At 37.2% G+C, this 16,785-nt stretch overlaps 1 protein-coding gene across 15 annotated transcripts in view; it reads right to left on the bottom strand.

Annotated features, from left to right (window-relative positions):
* HNRNPC (heterogeneous nuclear ribonucleoprotein C) overlaps nucleotides 1–16,295 on the bottom strand; it is a 60,054-nt gene extending 43,759 nt beyond the window's left edge. For 4 of the 15 annotated variants that reach the window (XM_053660768.1, XM_053660769.1, XM_053660771.1 and 1 more), the window contains exons 1-3: nucleotides 16,159–16,295; nucleotides 15,508–15,551; nucleotides 10,196–11,431 (exon numbers count right to left, since the gene is read on the bottom strand). Coding sequence is in view for 1 of the 15 variants with exons in the window: in XM_053660770.1 (XP_053516745.1) it covers nucleotides 10,196–10,391 (196 nt within the window). In the remaining 14 variants the exon portion in view is untranslated. Of the gene's footprint in view, nucleotides 1–10,188; nucleotides 11,432–13,105; nucleotides 13,123–15,507; nucleotides 15,552–16,158 lie in introns of those variants that run through there. The other 11 variants (XM_053660763.1, XM_037152128.2, XM_053660761.1 and 8 more) reach the window with 11 other exon arrangements.
* Between the last annotated feature and the right edge of the window lie 490 nt (nucleotides 16,296–16,785).

The raw sequence follows: 16,785 nt of genomic DNA, 5'->3' as shown, positions 1-16,785 counted from the left end.
AGAGTAGCTTCTATATAGTAAAACTCCCCATCAACAAACATCTAAATCTAAAGTAACAAACATTAGGAACATGTAAAATTTCCTGCCTCTCACAGGAAAAAAATCCCCTAAAATCAACATTTCAAAATTACTTCACAGAAACTAAAAGCACCTATTCAATTTACAATAATTATGAACAAAAAATATACGAAGGATTTATAATTTCTAATATAACTGAAAACATGTAAATGAGAGTACAAAACAGTATATAAGCACCTACTCAAAGGAACAGTAGTCTGTTTAGAGAGCAGGGGTGTCAAACTCGTTTTCACCAGGGGCCACATGAGCCTTGTGGATGCCTTCAAAGGACCCAAAATAATTTTACGACTGTATAAATGTAACTACTCCTTAATTGTTAAGGAGCTGAATTTACATTCGGCCCTTTGAAGGCAACTGTGAGGCTGATGTGGCCCCTGGTAAAAATGAGTTTGACACCCCCGCTTTAGAGATTCATGGTTAATTAATTAAAGTCTTTGGCCCTAACGGTTGTGGCTCAGTTGGCAGGAGCATCACGATTCCCCAAGAGGGCACATGCCTAGGTTACAGAGACAACCAATTGATGCTTCTCTCTCACAAAAATGTATCTTTCCCTAAAAGCAATTAAAAATGTCCTCAGATGAGGATTAAAAAAAAATAAAGAATTTATTTCTTTGCCCTGGCTTGTGTGATTTGGTTGGATGGAGCAAAATTTTGAAAACTGAAAGGTTGCAGGTTCAATTCCCCACTTGGGAAGAGTAGGAAAAAGAATCCAATGCAATACTTCCCTCCTTATCTCTGCCCCTCCCTTTGCTCTAAGAATTAGTAAGCATTGTCCTTAGGTGAGGATAAAAAGTCACTGGTTCAATTCTGGGTCAGGGCACACACCTGGGGTGCAGGTTTGGTCCCTGGACAGGATGCATACAAGAGGCAAACAATTGATGTTTCTCTCCCTCTTTCTCCCTTTCTGTCCCCTTTCTAAAATAAATAAAATTTTAAATAGGGGGGAGAGGAAACATGGCAATTTAGGTGGAAGGTACATAGGAATTCATTATATTGTTCTATATGTTTAGATAATTTTCTTTAAATAGGGAAAAGGAAAAATGGTCATAACTGTTATAGTCACAGCTACAACCTCAACTGCAAGATTATTTTTCAAATGTGAATCTTTCCAGCTATCATTTATCATCAAATTATAAATGATTACATTTTACCAGATACTGTATATGATTTGCCAAAGAGCACAGAACATTCAAAATATACATTATTTCAACATGGCATGTATTCCCAATTAGTAGCTTAAGTGTCATCACCATTTATCCAGTCTGCCTGTTTGAAATTACTTAATTCTTAATTCTACCTGTAATTTGGGGAAAGTCATTAGTTTAAATTTTGCATATAAAATGGTCTTTTTATATTGTACAAAATTACTTCAAATTTACACAAAATGTGGCTACACTCTGATCCTGTAAATCCCCTCACTCAAACATCAAAAACATCCCTGCCAGGAAGTCCACCAAAATTTCTGATTCCTAAGTAATCAATAAAAAGGAGCAAAGTGGCATAAACCAGTGCTTCTCTTTAAATGCGTCCATAATAATTTCAGGATGAAGTATGAAATTCTTTATTTCTATGAAGCTTCCAGGTGGTGGTGGTGATGATGATGATGGACCACAAACCATATTGAGCAGCAAAAGTCGACAATACTTATTCACAACACATCCATATCCTTAACATCTTGTAGAAAGCTTTAATTATATCAGTAAACTTTAAACTGAGTATTGAGCTCCAACAATGTATGCTTTTCCAGTCTACCATGGTCCCTTGGAGACATGTTCAGAAAAAAAAAAGATATTTTTCATGATTACAAAGGTAATATTATGCTTTTTTTGCTAACACCCAAATGGGATTGGGGAAGCACCCAGCTATCAAATCAATAATTACATTAACATTTCTGTAATAGATATGCACGGTCACTAAAATGTAAACAATCTCACATCACCTGAGGTCAGGTTTGGTTACCCCATCTATTAAACTAATGAAAAACTTTGTTGCCATATATTTTTAAATTTCATAATTGTGAATAAAAGATTTTTGGACCAATGTCCCCGCTGGTGTGCCTCGGTGGCCTACGAATCAAGGGGTCGCTACTTTGGTCCCCAGTTGGGGCACACACCTGGGTTGTGAGCTGGGTCCCAGGTTGGGGGTGTGTGAGAGACAACCACATACTGATGTTTCTCCCTCTTTTCCTCCCTTCCCCTCTCTTTAAAAATAAATATATCTTTAGAAAAAAAAAACAATTTTGGACCAGAACAGCAAAAAATTTTATAAGGAGCCCTGACTAGTAGTTTGTCCTAGATGTTGGGCATTGTCCTGCAAAGCCAAAGGTCTCCAGTTTGAATCCTAGTCAAGGCACATGCCTGGGTTGGAGGTTTGATACCTGGTCAGGGCTCATGAGAGGCAACCAATGTTTCTCAATGTCTTTTCTCTTTCCCTTTCCCTCTCTCTAAAAAAGTAAATTCTTTAAAAGAAAATTTTTTACAAGTAAGTAATTTTAAAAAGTAAATCCATCCCTGATCAGTGTGGCTCAGTGGGATGGGCACTGCATCACAAATCAAAAGGTCTCCACTGTTTTAATTCATAGTCAGGGCACATGCCTAGGTGTGTGGCAGGCCCCTGACAGGAGGCCTGTGAGAGGCAGCTGATCAATGTTCTCTCCCTCTCTCCCCCGCCCAAAAAAGAAAAAAAATTAAAAAGTAAATCTAACTTAAACTACTGTATTTTTTCCATCACTCAGACCTAAGCAGCCAAAAAACATGATTATATTCTGAACTTGTGAACAGTAAAATGCATATATAGCAGAATCTTATCTTTTGTTAGCCTGAACTTGACTTTTATCTACCAATGTGAAGACAAACAGTGCAAAAATTCTCTCACTTTTTAAAAATTGAATTTATAAGAAATAACAATTTTTTGTTCCACTTATTTATTCATTGGTTGCTTTGGAAGCATTTATTCACTGGAAGCATTGGTTGCTTCTTGTATGTGTGCCTTGCCTGGAGATTAAACTCTCAATCTTGGCATATCAAACAATATTCAAACTGAGCTACCTGGCCAGGGATTCTCTCTCAACTATTTAAAAGCTTATCTCTAGTAAACAAAACTCCCCAAATTCCAGAAAGGACTAAGTAAAAAACATGTAAGCAAAAAACCCATAATTATCCATATTACCACTCCTGCTGAAATGAAACACCATTAGGAATGCTGTACTCAGTCCTCAAAATAATACTTTAGGCTTACAATGTATTAAATGTTGGGGGTTTTCTGGTGTTAAATGATTGTGGTTATGCTTTTAAGTCCTTATCTTTTAAAAACACATATTGAAATACTGATGAAATATATGAAGGATTTACCTCAAAATATGAGGGGTAGATGCAAGTATAGATGAAACAAGATTACTGAGGGCTTGTTAAAGAATGAAAAATTCCCTTGTTTTTATGTTTGGAAATTTTTCACAATAAAACAAGATAGCACCAAACATATGCACACACATATCTGAAAATAAAAATTAAATGTGAATCTCAAACTACCCACAGAAATATACTCAACCTGACAGCAATTTTTCACTTAGCAAATCTGTTACCTACAAACATTCTTATACTTCAATTTGTACTTATCAAACACTACTGACACTGAAATTCAGTGTCCAACCCTGAAATATAAGCAAAAGATCCAGGATATTCACAGAAGTAGAAATTATTAGTAGTCAATGCCCTGGCTGTACAGCTGGCTCAGTTGGTTGTCAGAGCGCCATAACATAAACCAAAGGGTCATGGGTTTTATTCCCCATCAGGGCATGTACAAGAGACAACCAATGTTTCTCTCACACCAGTGTTTCTCTTCCTCTACCCTCTTTCTAAACTCAGTGAGCATGTCCTAGGGTGAGGATAAAAATTAAAAAATAAAGTTTATTCCCCTCAACTTAAAAAAATATGTATTAGTAGTCACGCTGCCAGTAAATTGATGAACTTATTACCTTTTCAGAGAGCAACCTATACTGAAGTTTTTAAAACATGCATGCCCTTGAACAATGATATTTCTGGGGGTTAATTACAAAATAATAGTATTTAGCAAATTTCATTTTAAGACTATGATTGTTTATGAAACTGTTTATAAAAGGGAAATACTGTAGGAAACCATAAGGACTCAATAACAGATTTTTAGTTAAGTAAAATATTGTACAAGTAGGCAACATGATACTATGTAGCTATTAAAATTTTAGGAGATTAGGTTAATATTATGTTTATGCTAAGTAAAAAAATGTTACTTTGTATGACATGGCTTTTTAAAAAAGTCTATATATGCAAAAACCCCACAACTTTTATTTTTGGCTGGTTGAAATAGATCTATTTTATGTGGCTGGTTTGCATTTTCTAAATGTATGAACATGCATGCTTAATTTAAAAGGTAGGGGTACTTTCTCTTAAAACTCCACATCACACACAGTCACTTGATTGGTCTTCTGTTTATAAAATTACAACTTAAAGCACAAATAAATGCATAATTCCAATTCAAGAAGCCAACACACTTTCTAGGAAAATGGGAAATTTTTTCTTTGGAAGGCACAACTTTCCTACCCTGATTTTAGCCATAAAGTTTTTAAAGTTAATAACAAAATTTAAAAAAATACACAAAGGTGACTATGCTTAAAGGATTAATTAATACAAGGAATGATAGTGCACTAAGAATATATCATTTGCAGAGTACAGAGTTACAGTATTTCACTTCTAAAATCAACTCAAAAGGCATTGGTTACTCTAAGTGGGGAAAAAGGAAGAATATTCAGACTGGTGAAATTGGAAATCAGATTAGGTAGGAAGGAAAAAGTCAGATGTCCTTCTGATCTGTTATGGCTATCTCTTAGAAATAGCTCTGCATTCTCACTGGCAAATGTAATTTTTTCAAAAACAATAAAAGTTCATCCAAATTTTGATTATAGTCCCACCACATGTAATACAGCAGCCTATGCCCTCAAAAGTTAACTCATTTCATCACAGCCAAACCTCGTTTAAGGCTGTTATTTTTAAACTACCAAAACTGCTATTAAACCCTATGACAAAGCCTGCAGTTATACTATATTTCTATCCAGAGTACTAAAAGAATTGAAATACTTCTACAAGTTTTTAAGTTAGAAGCAAAGTAACACTGTGTTGCTCATTATAGTATCAGTCTTTAAGTACACAGCAAGTTTCCTTCCATCTTCCTAAGTCCTTCCCCTTGCCCAGAGGTTATCAACGCTGTTTCCCATTTATCTTTCCAGATATCACTCTATGCCTTTACATAGCAGAAAATAAAGTTTATAACAGGTGATCTATTAACAGCTACCATAGCCCTGGCTGGTATGGCTCAGTGGATTGAAAGCAGGCCTGGAAACGGAAAGGTCGTTGGGTTGGGTTAGGTTCCCAGTTGGCGTACATGCCTGGATTGCAGGCCATTGTTTCTCTTCCTCTCTCCCTCCCTCCCTCCCTAAAAACAAACAAACAAAATCTTTTAAAAAGAGAGAGAGAGAGCACGCATGCAAGCGCGGGTGCTAGTGCATTTAAGGGGAGGGGCAAGCTGGAAGGGCTATCAGGAAAAATATCACCAATAGCTTTTGAGTAAGAACTTAAAAGCTATTGGGGAACCCAACCTTATGAATGTCCGGGGAAAGAAAATCCCAAGGAAAGGCTTTGAGATAAGAACATCTAACGTGTTCAGTAAAAGGCCAGTGTGGCTGGAACAAAAATTACTATTTTAGTAAGGGAGGAGGGGCACAACAGATCCCATAGGCTGTCTTGTAAATCACAATAAAAATTTTGACTTTAAGGCTGAAATAGGCAGCTATTACATGAGTTTCAAGCTGAAGCTCTTTTAGATAATACATTTTGCAAGTAATACCTTTTACCCCCCAAGCACAGCTGACATTCAATATCATGTTAGTTTCAGGTATACAGTATACAACAGTATTAGACATTATTTACGTAACTTCAAGCATTCCATTTTAACATAATTGATCTGCACTGGGGAGGAGGGGCAAAAGAAACAAATCTACTGCAACAATGCACAAGACAATGGTGGCTTGGAAAGAGAACAAGCAACAGCAATCTAGGTGGTGAATTGGTTATATTTTAAAGGAAAAGCTGACAAGATTTTCTACAAGGCAAAAGATGAGGTATCAGACAAAAAAAAGTCAAGGCTAACCAAAGTCTGGCCTAAACGACATGAAAACTGCAGTTTCATGAACTGAACTGGGTAACAATGCAGAAGACAATGGTTTGAGGGAAGAGCAGGAGTCGCAGTTTTGGGCTTAAAGTTTATATACTTAACATTTCAAGAGTTTGAGGGATAGGTAACTGGATAGGTTGGTGCGTTATTCAAGAGAAATCCAAGCTGATGAAAACAGTGTGGGGATTATCAGCTTCTGCTTCTGGGTGGTATGTGAAATCATGTGACTGAATGAAATGACCCAAGGAGTGTGAACAAAAAAGAGAAGTGGAAGTACTGAACCACAGAAGGAACTCAAAGTGGGAGAAGGAACAGATGAAAAACCTGAAGGTAAAAAATGTTTCAAGGAGTAGCGTGGCTTGACTAGTTAAGTCACACAAACAGGTCAAGTGTGACGAGGATTAAAAAATGACCACTGGATTTAGCAACATCCCTCTGGGATTGTTGCAAAAATCCATAAATACAATTAACTAAAGAAATTTTTAGATACATTTACTTACCTAAAAGAATGCTGTCCAATCCAAAAACTCTGTAAAATTGTACCACAAAGCTACACCTACTAACCTCAATAATTTATCACCTGTCACTTCTTCATGCCATTTAAAGTGTTGTGAATTAAAATATACAACAATATTTAGTTTCAATCCTTTAAAGATTTTTTAAAAGTTCAAAGCAGTTTCTTTTTGGGGGGTACTGAATACTTCTTATGTAAAGTAGTCAATTTAGTACAATTAAAGGTCAAAATCTCCAGGCTTAACCATCTGGGCCGAACCCAGGTTTTACCATTTATTATGTAATAATTTAAATTCTGCACTTCAACATTCACATCTCTAAAACGTGAATATTATTTACATAAGGTTATGCAGATTAATTTAACACATGGTGAAATGTCCAGATTATTAAATCCAAAAGGAAGGATTTCAAATTCTAGTCCATTTTTCCTTTCTACTGGGAAACAATTACATCATACCTGATCCAGCAAGAGTTAAGAACAGGGATGTCAAACTCATTTTCACATAGGGGGTGGGAGCCACAACAGCCTCACAGTTGCCTTCAAAGGGCTGAAATAATTTTAGGACTGTCTAAGTATAACCACTCCTTAACTAGGGACAAGGAGCTCTACATTCAGCCCTTTGAAGGCAACCACGAGGCTGATGTGCCACCGCCACTGCCCCCCCCATTAAAATGAGTTCGACACCCCTAACAGTTAGAGATAACCAATAATAATGTCCTACAGCCTGACCAACCTACCCTCTTCAAACAAATTATGTTCACTCATTAATACAAAGAAAACTCACTTGAAAAATAAGGGCAAGTAACCTCAGGACTAGGATCACTTTCTTCAAGTGATCAACTACTCCAACAGGTCTTCTAACTTACTGTAATACTTGCACTTTGTGCCCTGGCTGGTGTAGCTCAGTGGATTGAGCGCCAGCTTGTGAAACACACAATTGAGGTTCGATTCCCAGTCAGGGCCATGCCTGGGTTGCAGGCCAGTTCCTAGCAGGGACTCACGAGAGGAAACCATACATTGATACTTCTCTCCTCCCCTTCCCCTCTAAAGATAAATAAAATCTTAAAAAAAAAAAACAAAAAAAAAACCTTGCACTTTGTCCTTATTACCAACCTTCTCCAGAAGGAAATTCCAAAAATGTTATATCTCTCTATTCTCCCAAGTCCTTCAACAGATAATCCAGATCTTAAACAGGACCTAACTAGGACCTGTACACTCTGCCTGGTATTATCCTATGCATTTTTTAGTAACTACTCTCCAGTAGTGTTTCTTGCAGTGAGGCTTAATTGTTTCCCTCATTATATGCTTTCAGATATGCCATTTACAGATATCAATTTCTCCATCAGTTCCATTAAAGTCTCTTCACTGGTGGGAAACTTACACCCTCTACATTATAAATTTGGTCCCCCTACCACCATTTCACCCTGTTCTTTCACTTCATGGAACTACCTGTATTTTGCTGTGTATAATGTGTACTTTTTGCCCAATTTTTTTGAGGAAAAAATAAGGATGCACACTATACATGAGTATAACAATCCTGTGTATAATGCGTACCAAAATGTGGGTGTGTGTTATGCACAGGTGCATGTTATACATAGCAAAATACAGTAGATTATGAAAGTGCTATTTGTTTACTGTATTTCTCTCCTCAGTGGTCTGTCTGTAATACCAAAGAGGGCAGGGGACAGTATGTTTTGGTCATCTCTACATGCCTAATGATTTTAATAAGTACTCAAATGTTTAATGAATAGAACATCTCAAAGATCAATGTTTAAACAGCCTTCTCCTACTCTTAACCCTAACCCTTTTGCTTACCTAACAACTATCCTCATCTCAGAAGCTCAAACCCTAGCCATCAAGCCAAATCCCCCACTCTTCCTATCATACCCACCACCAGATCCTCCTGAAATTACCCATCCTCTCTAATCCAAATACCATTGCTTTTGGGATCATTATTCTTCCTTGTAGTTTAGTATCTTATTTAACACCTACTTCCAATCTCACTCTCTAAGACATTTCGAAATATCTAATGTCACTCCCCAATTTAGAATCTTTCAATAGCTCACCACTGGTTCCTGGATAAAATTGAAACTACTTGGCATGACATTAAAACATTTATATTCTGGCCTTCTCTAAAACTCATTTTAGCTCCCTTTCTCTTAGTGTTTCCTGAACTCTTAATAATTAGGTACCCATTTTTGCATGTTCCTATAGGTTCTGTACTTATGACAAATCTCATTCGTCCCCCTCCCTAGGACTGAGTCCCTGAGACTAGTACACCTTTTGTTTCTCCCAAACCACAGGAACATGACCCATAAAATGCATTGATAGAATGAGAAATGAACAAACTGAACTAAACTTATAGTGACAGCAGCCACACAATACCAGAGAACAGCTGAATAGATTTCAGAGAATAGAGAGCATTAATAAAACTTGGTCCTAATAAAAGATAAATTTCCATTCCTTTTCCAGATAACCTCAGGAAATTTTACCCTTTTCTCTCCGTTCTATCTTTCTTTAAGGCTGCCTTCAGTGTTCACTTTAACTAGATTTTACCGTTTCAGTACAAGTAAGGGAAGTACGTGATTCTAGTACCACAGCACTGAATGTGCCTTTAAAAATCATTGTGCCCCAGTCCAAAATCAGAGTTATCAAAATATTTCACTGTTGTCAATAAAATACTACCAGTTACAAAAATTCTTAACTCTGGCTATCCACATTCTTACTAATCTCTACATTATTGCTGTGAATAGACCAAATCCACTCCTTCCTATCACCCTCCAGAACATACTTTATTGCCCAGTATTTAACTAGGCCACAAGTCATTACTGAAAGAGGTCAACCCTAGATCTTCCTAAATTTGTATATGAAGATTAAAGAGATTTTCCTGCTCTGTGAGGTTAAAAAGCCTTCCTATCTTTTTCTTTTTAAAAAAACTTCCAGTGAGACAGCATTTTAATATTACAGTAAGCTTGTGGTTTGATTCATGTTAAATTTTAGTAAGTAGTGTCAATAGAACACAACCCAAAATTGTTGTCACAAACCCAAGAAATACTCTAAATGACAGAAAATTTTTATTAATGTACAACAGTAAGACATTAATGAACCACTTTGTTGCTAATCATTAAAACAAGCCATTTCATTAAGTATATGTAAACGTGCAGCTGCTTTTTTCAATTATCGAAAATTCTCAGTCAGCCCAAGTTACCTAGATACTCCTAATTCCATTAGTTTACAAAAAACTGTAGTGGCCTCCCTAGGAAACATGTCTTGAGATACACACGAACACACAGAGGGATTAACCCCAACACTCCCAGAAGCTATCACCTACACCTCAACTAAACTTACACTGGTGTATTTCCCAGTCTTCACAATGAAACCAGTGGACCTCACACCTCTTACCATCACCCAGGAAGGGTGTGCATCTTTTCCGAAGGCCCCCCTGGCTCCAGGTCATCCTGGCTGCTGCTGCTCCAGGCTGGGCATCCATGTTGCTGCAGCTTGTGGTTTGTGAGGGGTAGTGTACAGGAAAATCAGGATGGGATTTCAAGGGAAACAGGAGGAAGATGGCTTTCTGGGAAAATGCCATCACCTTCATAGGTGTTAAGTAGTACCACACACATTTTATTGAAGCACAGTTTAAAAATTTAACAAATGAAAGATTAAAAATAAAAAAAACAAAAATAAAAAAATTAAAAATACAGACGTCCAGAGATGCTCTAAAACAGTTAAGTTAAAGATCAGGAAAAATAAGATCACAGACTTAAACAGCCAGTAAAATTCTTTCGAGCGTGGGGGGAGGGGATGAGGGCAAGGGTGGGGTTGGGAGAGAAAAGGTTTACTGATCAATCCACTTAAAAATGCTAATGCCTTCACTTTCTCTCCCAAGATGCAAAACTCCAAAGTCATTAGGAGGCCCGAGAAATTCTTATGAACATTCAGAAAAACTGGATTTTAATCGGGTTAAAAATCATCAGTCATTATCATCATCATCACCACCATCATAAGTATAATAATAATAATAAATAATAGTAACTAGTAACAACAATAAAAAGGAAATCAGCGGAAAGTCAGGAAAAATGTTAAAAAAAAATTGGAATAACTTACTGTAGCTGAAGATCAAAAAAATCTCACTGTAAAAAAACAAAAATAAAAATAGCCCAGATTAGAAAAACGGGAGGTGCAAAAATGTCAAGTCAGTAAAGTTCATTTCTTTTCTCTTTCCAAAAGCAGTTTCCACAAAAACCGCAAGGGTAAAGTTCTCAGTAGCAGACAAGCAAAGCCCTTTTCACATCATCAATCAATCTTAAAAATACACGAGGAAGTAGAGAGGTCAGTTTATGAGAGGCTAAAAGACTCCTCCTCTAACCCAACTGCTGCAGAAAAATAGAAATAGAAATTTTAAAAATTACATCTTAAATCCAAGTCCCGTTTTTGGAAACAATTAAAAAAAAACACCTGTAAATTCGCCGTAGTGCACACCAAGTTGCATCATTATGTTTAAAATGGTTTTTTGTTGTTTTTTTTTTAATAAAATCAGTTTGGAATGGGAATGTGTGTGTTCTGGAAGGGTGGGGTAGGGAGGTTAAAAATCAAAGCTGAGCTCCAGTGAGTAGGGATGGGGTTCGCCTTGCTGCCCTGTGAAAGGAGAAGGGACAGATTGAGTCAGAGTTCCTCAGAAATGTTGTGCCCTAAACCCCAAGACAGAAATATCTGTCCACTGACTGCATCTAACACATTTTGGTAAAGCATGACATTCACTGGGATGGGCAGAGCCTCTATAGAATCACTTCTACCAGGGACCATCTCCATAAGTTTTTAAAATCATTAAGTAGGTAACTAAATTTAAATTATGGTGCATGTATTCCCTTAAGGGTCTCATATAAGGTCTTAGTTCAAACATTCATCTTGATCTGAGTTTGGGCAAGGGAAATATAGAAAAAACAGGCCAACAGAAATAAAGAAGTAAGCTTATCAAGATTCATGAAGATAAGCAAATTCACGGGGTTTTTTTTTAAGTCCATGTAGTTTTCCCTACAGTAGACTGAAGGAAAATGGCCTACCATGAAGATGTGTAAGATACCATCTATTCTCAAATCCAATCAGTGAACAAGCCACAACACCTGACAGGTTCTACAGTAACAAGATGCTTTAAACAAGGAGCACAATATCCCACTCCCTGAGAGAATGAAAAACCAGAGATGAAAGGGGGAAAAAAAACTATAGCTACTAAATATTTAATGTCATAAAACATTTGAAAAATAAATTATGCTCCTTAAGAAATTTCTTGTTTCTGTGGTACCACTATTATAGACTAGTATATGTAGCTAATTCCAAGAATGAATTACAAGATAACGTTCATGACAGACTGGCTGTGTCATCAGTGAAAACACGATTTACAAAGAGTTGGATTGTAGGCCTTTGAGTAAATAAGAATGAACTACCTGCACTCACATTTCAGTATTTAGCCAAGAGGTTTTATTCTCATCTCCAAATGTCAGTAAACTAGAAAATTTTAAGCTGAGACCTGACTGGTATGACTTGGTTGGTTGGGTGTTGTCCTGCAAAGTAAAAGGTCACTGGTTTGATTCTCAGTCAGGGCATGTGCCTAGGTGGTGGGTTTGGTCCTTGGTCAGGGGATAGTCCCTGTTCAGGCCGTGTATAAGAGGCAAAAAATCATCAATGTTTCTTTCCCTCTCTCTCCTTCCCTTCCCTAATTTTTTTTAATTTAGGCTGAGTTAAAAGTGTTCCATGAGTCAACTATGTATCAGTAACTACAGAAATGGAATAGGTACTGTAACTGTAAATTTTTTTAAAGCAGACCACTTTAGACATGACATGTTAATTTTACACTTGGATTGATGTGTTAAGTTGGAAATGTACAAGCTATAGAAAAAGTTGTAGAAAAATGTGCATTCTTTTGAATGTCAACTCCTTCAAGTTAGTGTCTGAAATGGCTAGTCAATGGTCTTTCTTGGAGTCATAGCCTAAACTAGGTACTTAAAATTTTCATAATATATGTAAACTCACTCTGTGGCTCATCCACAAACAAATCCTTTGCACATGTGTCACAAGACATAAACTTAAAAAGCAGTTAATATTAAAAAATGTTGACACCTTTCAAAGTCAAGAACATGTCTCCCAAGATGTTATAATAAACTGATGAGCTATCACTCATTACAAAAACAAAATGAAACAAACAAAAAAACCAACACCCAACTACTTGCCCCTGGTCAGATGGCTCAGTTGTTTGTGGAGTGTCGTGCCTTATACCTACAGATTGCAGGTATGGTTCCCGGTCAGGGCACACACCTAGCTTTTGTGTTTGATCCCTGGGGAGCATATGGGAGGCAACCAACTGCTATTTCTCTTCCCCTTCCTGTCGCTCTAAAATTAAATTAAAAACGTATCCTTGGGTAAGAATGGAAGAAAAAAACCCTACTTTAGCTCATAATTTCAGTGCTTTGTAAATAACAGTATACCTAAGTTATACTGTACTTCGAAAATCCTCTGGGAGGTCTGGATCCTTTCTAAAGGGGTATTCTCAAAGGGAGGAGTATCACACGGCACTTATTAGAAATGCAAATTCTCAGGGCCCACTCCAGACTGACTTAATTAGAAACTCTGGGGCTAAAGAGCCCAGAACATTTTAACTAGACCTCTCGCCGATTCTGATGTCAGCTCATGTTTAAGACCTGCAAAGACTTTAACGAGGAACCCCTATTAACCTAAAGACCAATTCTTTATAAACAAAGTGCCTTATCCTTCCAGTGTACTGACATCAGGTTTGGGCACCAAGGCTTTGTATGTGTTCCTGATACTATTAACATAAATCCAAGAAAATTATAACCTATCATGGTAAATACACCAATAGTAATCCTTTTCCCCTTTAACCCCCAAATTTCCAGTATCTGAAAGAACACATGCAGTTATTCATCTAGTAATTCTGCTTCTTGACAATCCAATTCTCTAGCAAATTTAATTATGTACAAAACCATAATCTTCTCTGATCCCAATGAGAATGAATGCATATACATATTACATATGAACACTTATAAAGTTGTCCCAAACACAATAATATTAAAGACTGAAATACTTTTATTAAAGGCAGTATTAATGACACACACAAACTGTCTTTAATAGCAAAATTATTTCATATCTTTTCCAGCCTTCTGGCAACAAATGAGCTATTGAAACCAGAAATTAAAAAAGAAATTGCTTAGATTTCTATTTTAATTTCTTATGCTTATAACTCATTTGTGTCAGATACATCTATCTATCCATCTCTGAAATCCAAAAAAAAAAAAACAGCTTAACTCATTTGCCTGACATACAATCATCAGGGGAGGAATAAAATCCAGTTCTCAACTCCTAGCTCCACTCCTTCAACTGTTACACTCCTCAGTTAACATCTCACAATTTCACCAGCTAAAATATTTATAATTAGAATCGTAATTATTTTGGTATTCCTTGATTATTTATAACAGTAATTCCAGCCACAAGGTTGCATGCTATCCGAAACCCTCTAGAGTCCTAATTACAAATATAAGCTATGTTTGAATTCTCTACAGAAGGAATAGAAAACACCACCAAGCATTCCCGTGGCATCAGAAAGGTCACAAGACCTATAATTTAGTCATCCTTCTCAAACCCTTCCTCTAGATCCAACAGATAAATGTTGCTAATGCATACCTACTTAAAAACACCTAGAACTGTTTCAGATATTAAGTCTGTGGCCAAATCATTCCAGGTGGACATTAACTCAAAGGAATTGTTGTTACCTTGGTACATGTTGATATAACACCTCAAGCAAGGCAGGTCAAGTACCCTACAATTAATTTCAACTCATCAATAACTGCTTTTAAATATTAATTCCTGATATTACTCTTTATTTGTGAACATTATTTTTATTAGGTAAACAATTACCTAAATTAAGCAATCACTACCCTTATCTCATTTCTTACAATTCTTCAATAAACTTTAGTTTTAAGCCCATGTAATATATATGTTGAGGCTTAAAGAAATGCTTTCGATCCCTATTACATTATCTACAAAGTAAAGAATCAACAAAAGCATGTGTATCTAGAAAAAGAGTACTTTTATTCTTATCAAGTTAAAAGTTTTAAGGGGTGAATTTGCGGTATTAGTTTACACTGTGCTTAATACCATTATTTTTGAAATTAAGGCATGAAACTTATCATCAACTAAATCTTATCCAATGATTTTTTTCAAAAAGCGATTTCTTGGACAAGGGAATGTGATACTACTTAGTAACCTCTGTAATTTTTATAAACTTAGCAAAAAATTTTAGTGAGTTTCAGGACTTAGCAAATAGTAGGCACTATGCTTAATTAAAAGTACCCAATTATGAATCTTGCCAATTTAGGTAGTTTGGAAAATTAATGCCAAAATATCTTGAAAATTAAACTTAAGGCTTATCATCTTAGAACCTTATACTAATATATACAACTCTCGTAAATATTTTTCCCAAGTGCAGTTTGGGAATTTCCAATCACTGCCAGTGGTTGCTGTAATTAGGTTCTTGGAAGGATTCAAATACAGTAGTACTTTCAGTGCCTAGCATTCCGACAGTTGGGTAAAACTACTAACCTAGTAATCACAGTCTTTACTAGTTCTGCTCCTAATTTAATACGACCTTGGCAACCAACAATCTTATGCCTTAGTTTCTGTCTTAGAAAGATAGTAATACCTACCTCAAGCAAAGTTCCACTAACTTATGTTTCAAGAGATTTGTAACCTGCAGATAAAAAGTCAGCTTTAATTATTACTGTTAATATAGAAATGAGATATTTTGAAAAACAATTAAAAATAACTTCGAGACACATTATTTTCTCAGAGGGAGAAGTAAAATAAAAATTCGTCAGTAAAATACCTAAATCTATTGTTATAGGCATATTCTTATGCCCTGCGGTACGCTCCAGAATTTAGAGGCTTGTGGTGCAACGTCTACTTGGTAATTCTTTCCCCAAACCCCGCCCAATTTTTAAATTGGCATCAGCCCTACATGAATTTAAACTGCATTAACCAGCATCTCGATCTTCCCTTTCGTGATCTCTCTCGAGTCCTCATGGCCGCAGAATACGAAAGAAAAGTAGCCGTTAACATAGAGAACGAAAAAACGGCATTTCCCCTGCTGGTGGTGGCCTAGAGGACATTGGGTTAACTCTACACAAGGGCTGAGGCCTACAAAACTGTCTTCCGCTTAAGACCTAAACCCCTACTGCAAAACAGAATAAATGGAGGCCTGGTTACCGAGGAGAAGGTTCCCTCGTCTTCCCTGAGCACCCCCTAGCGCCCCCCAAGAAATCCAGGCCGTCTCCCCTGCTTCCGTCTCCTCCACTTACCCGGAGGGAGAAGGGAGAAGAGATTCGATTCTGAATCTCCTACTCCAGGGTACTACGTGGAATAGACGACTGCTGATGGAGGTCAGAAACGCGGGCACAACCGCTCGGCCTGCGCCTCTTCACAAAATGGCCCCCGAGTCTCCTCTGCCGCCGACGAGAAGGCCTAATCCCCGCCCCACTACTGGGAATTTTCCTATTGGCTGCACTATTTCTCGCTCCCGCTTCTGAGTAGACAATTTTACTGCTCTTCATAATTCTGTCCAATCACAACCAGTAGTGGGTTAGACTAAGCAAAAGAATTTCCTCATGCGTGAGAAAAACAGTTTATAACTGGTTATTTTCCCTGTCATTCATCTCCTAAGACATGCTTATTGGCCACTGTACTTGAGGAAGCGCTGGGTGGAAATTCGTCTTTGTATCGCGTACCTCTTCACATCCGGGTATCCGGGAGGTCTGATTGGCGGCTACCGCAACCTATCTTCGCTCCCTAGAGCGCGTTGTAGAAGGGCCTTTCCAAATCTTGGAATTCCCGCTGCGCTGGGGCAGGGAGGGAGTGAGGGGTATTTTTGTAAGTAGCAGGCTCGTGAAGGATCTGCTTCCCAGCCTAGGGCGTAGGAGTAAGGAGAA

The sequence above is a fragment of the Artibeus jamaicensis genome, unplaced genomic scaffold (assembly GCF_021234435.1).
Source record: "Artibeus jamaicensis isolate MK-2021 breed Jamaican fruit bat unplaced genomic scaffold, CSHL_Jam_final scaffold_854, whole genome shotgun sequence".
Lineage (NCBI taxonomy): Eukaryota > Metazoa > Chordata > Mammalia > Chiroptera > Phyllostomidae > Artibeus > Artibeus jamaicensis.
Note: the sequence above shows the minus strand (reverse complement) of the source record. Positions and strands in the feature narration are given on the sequence as shown.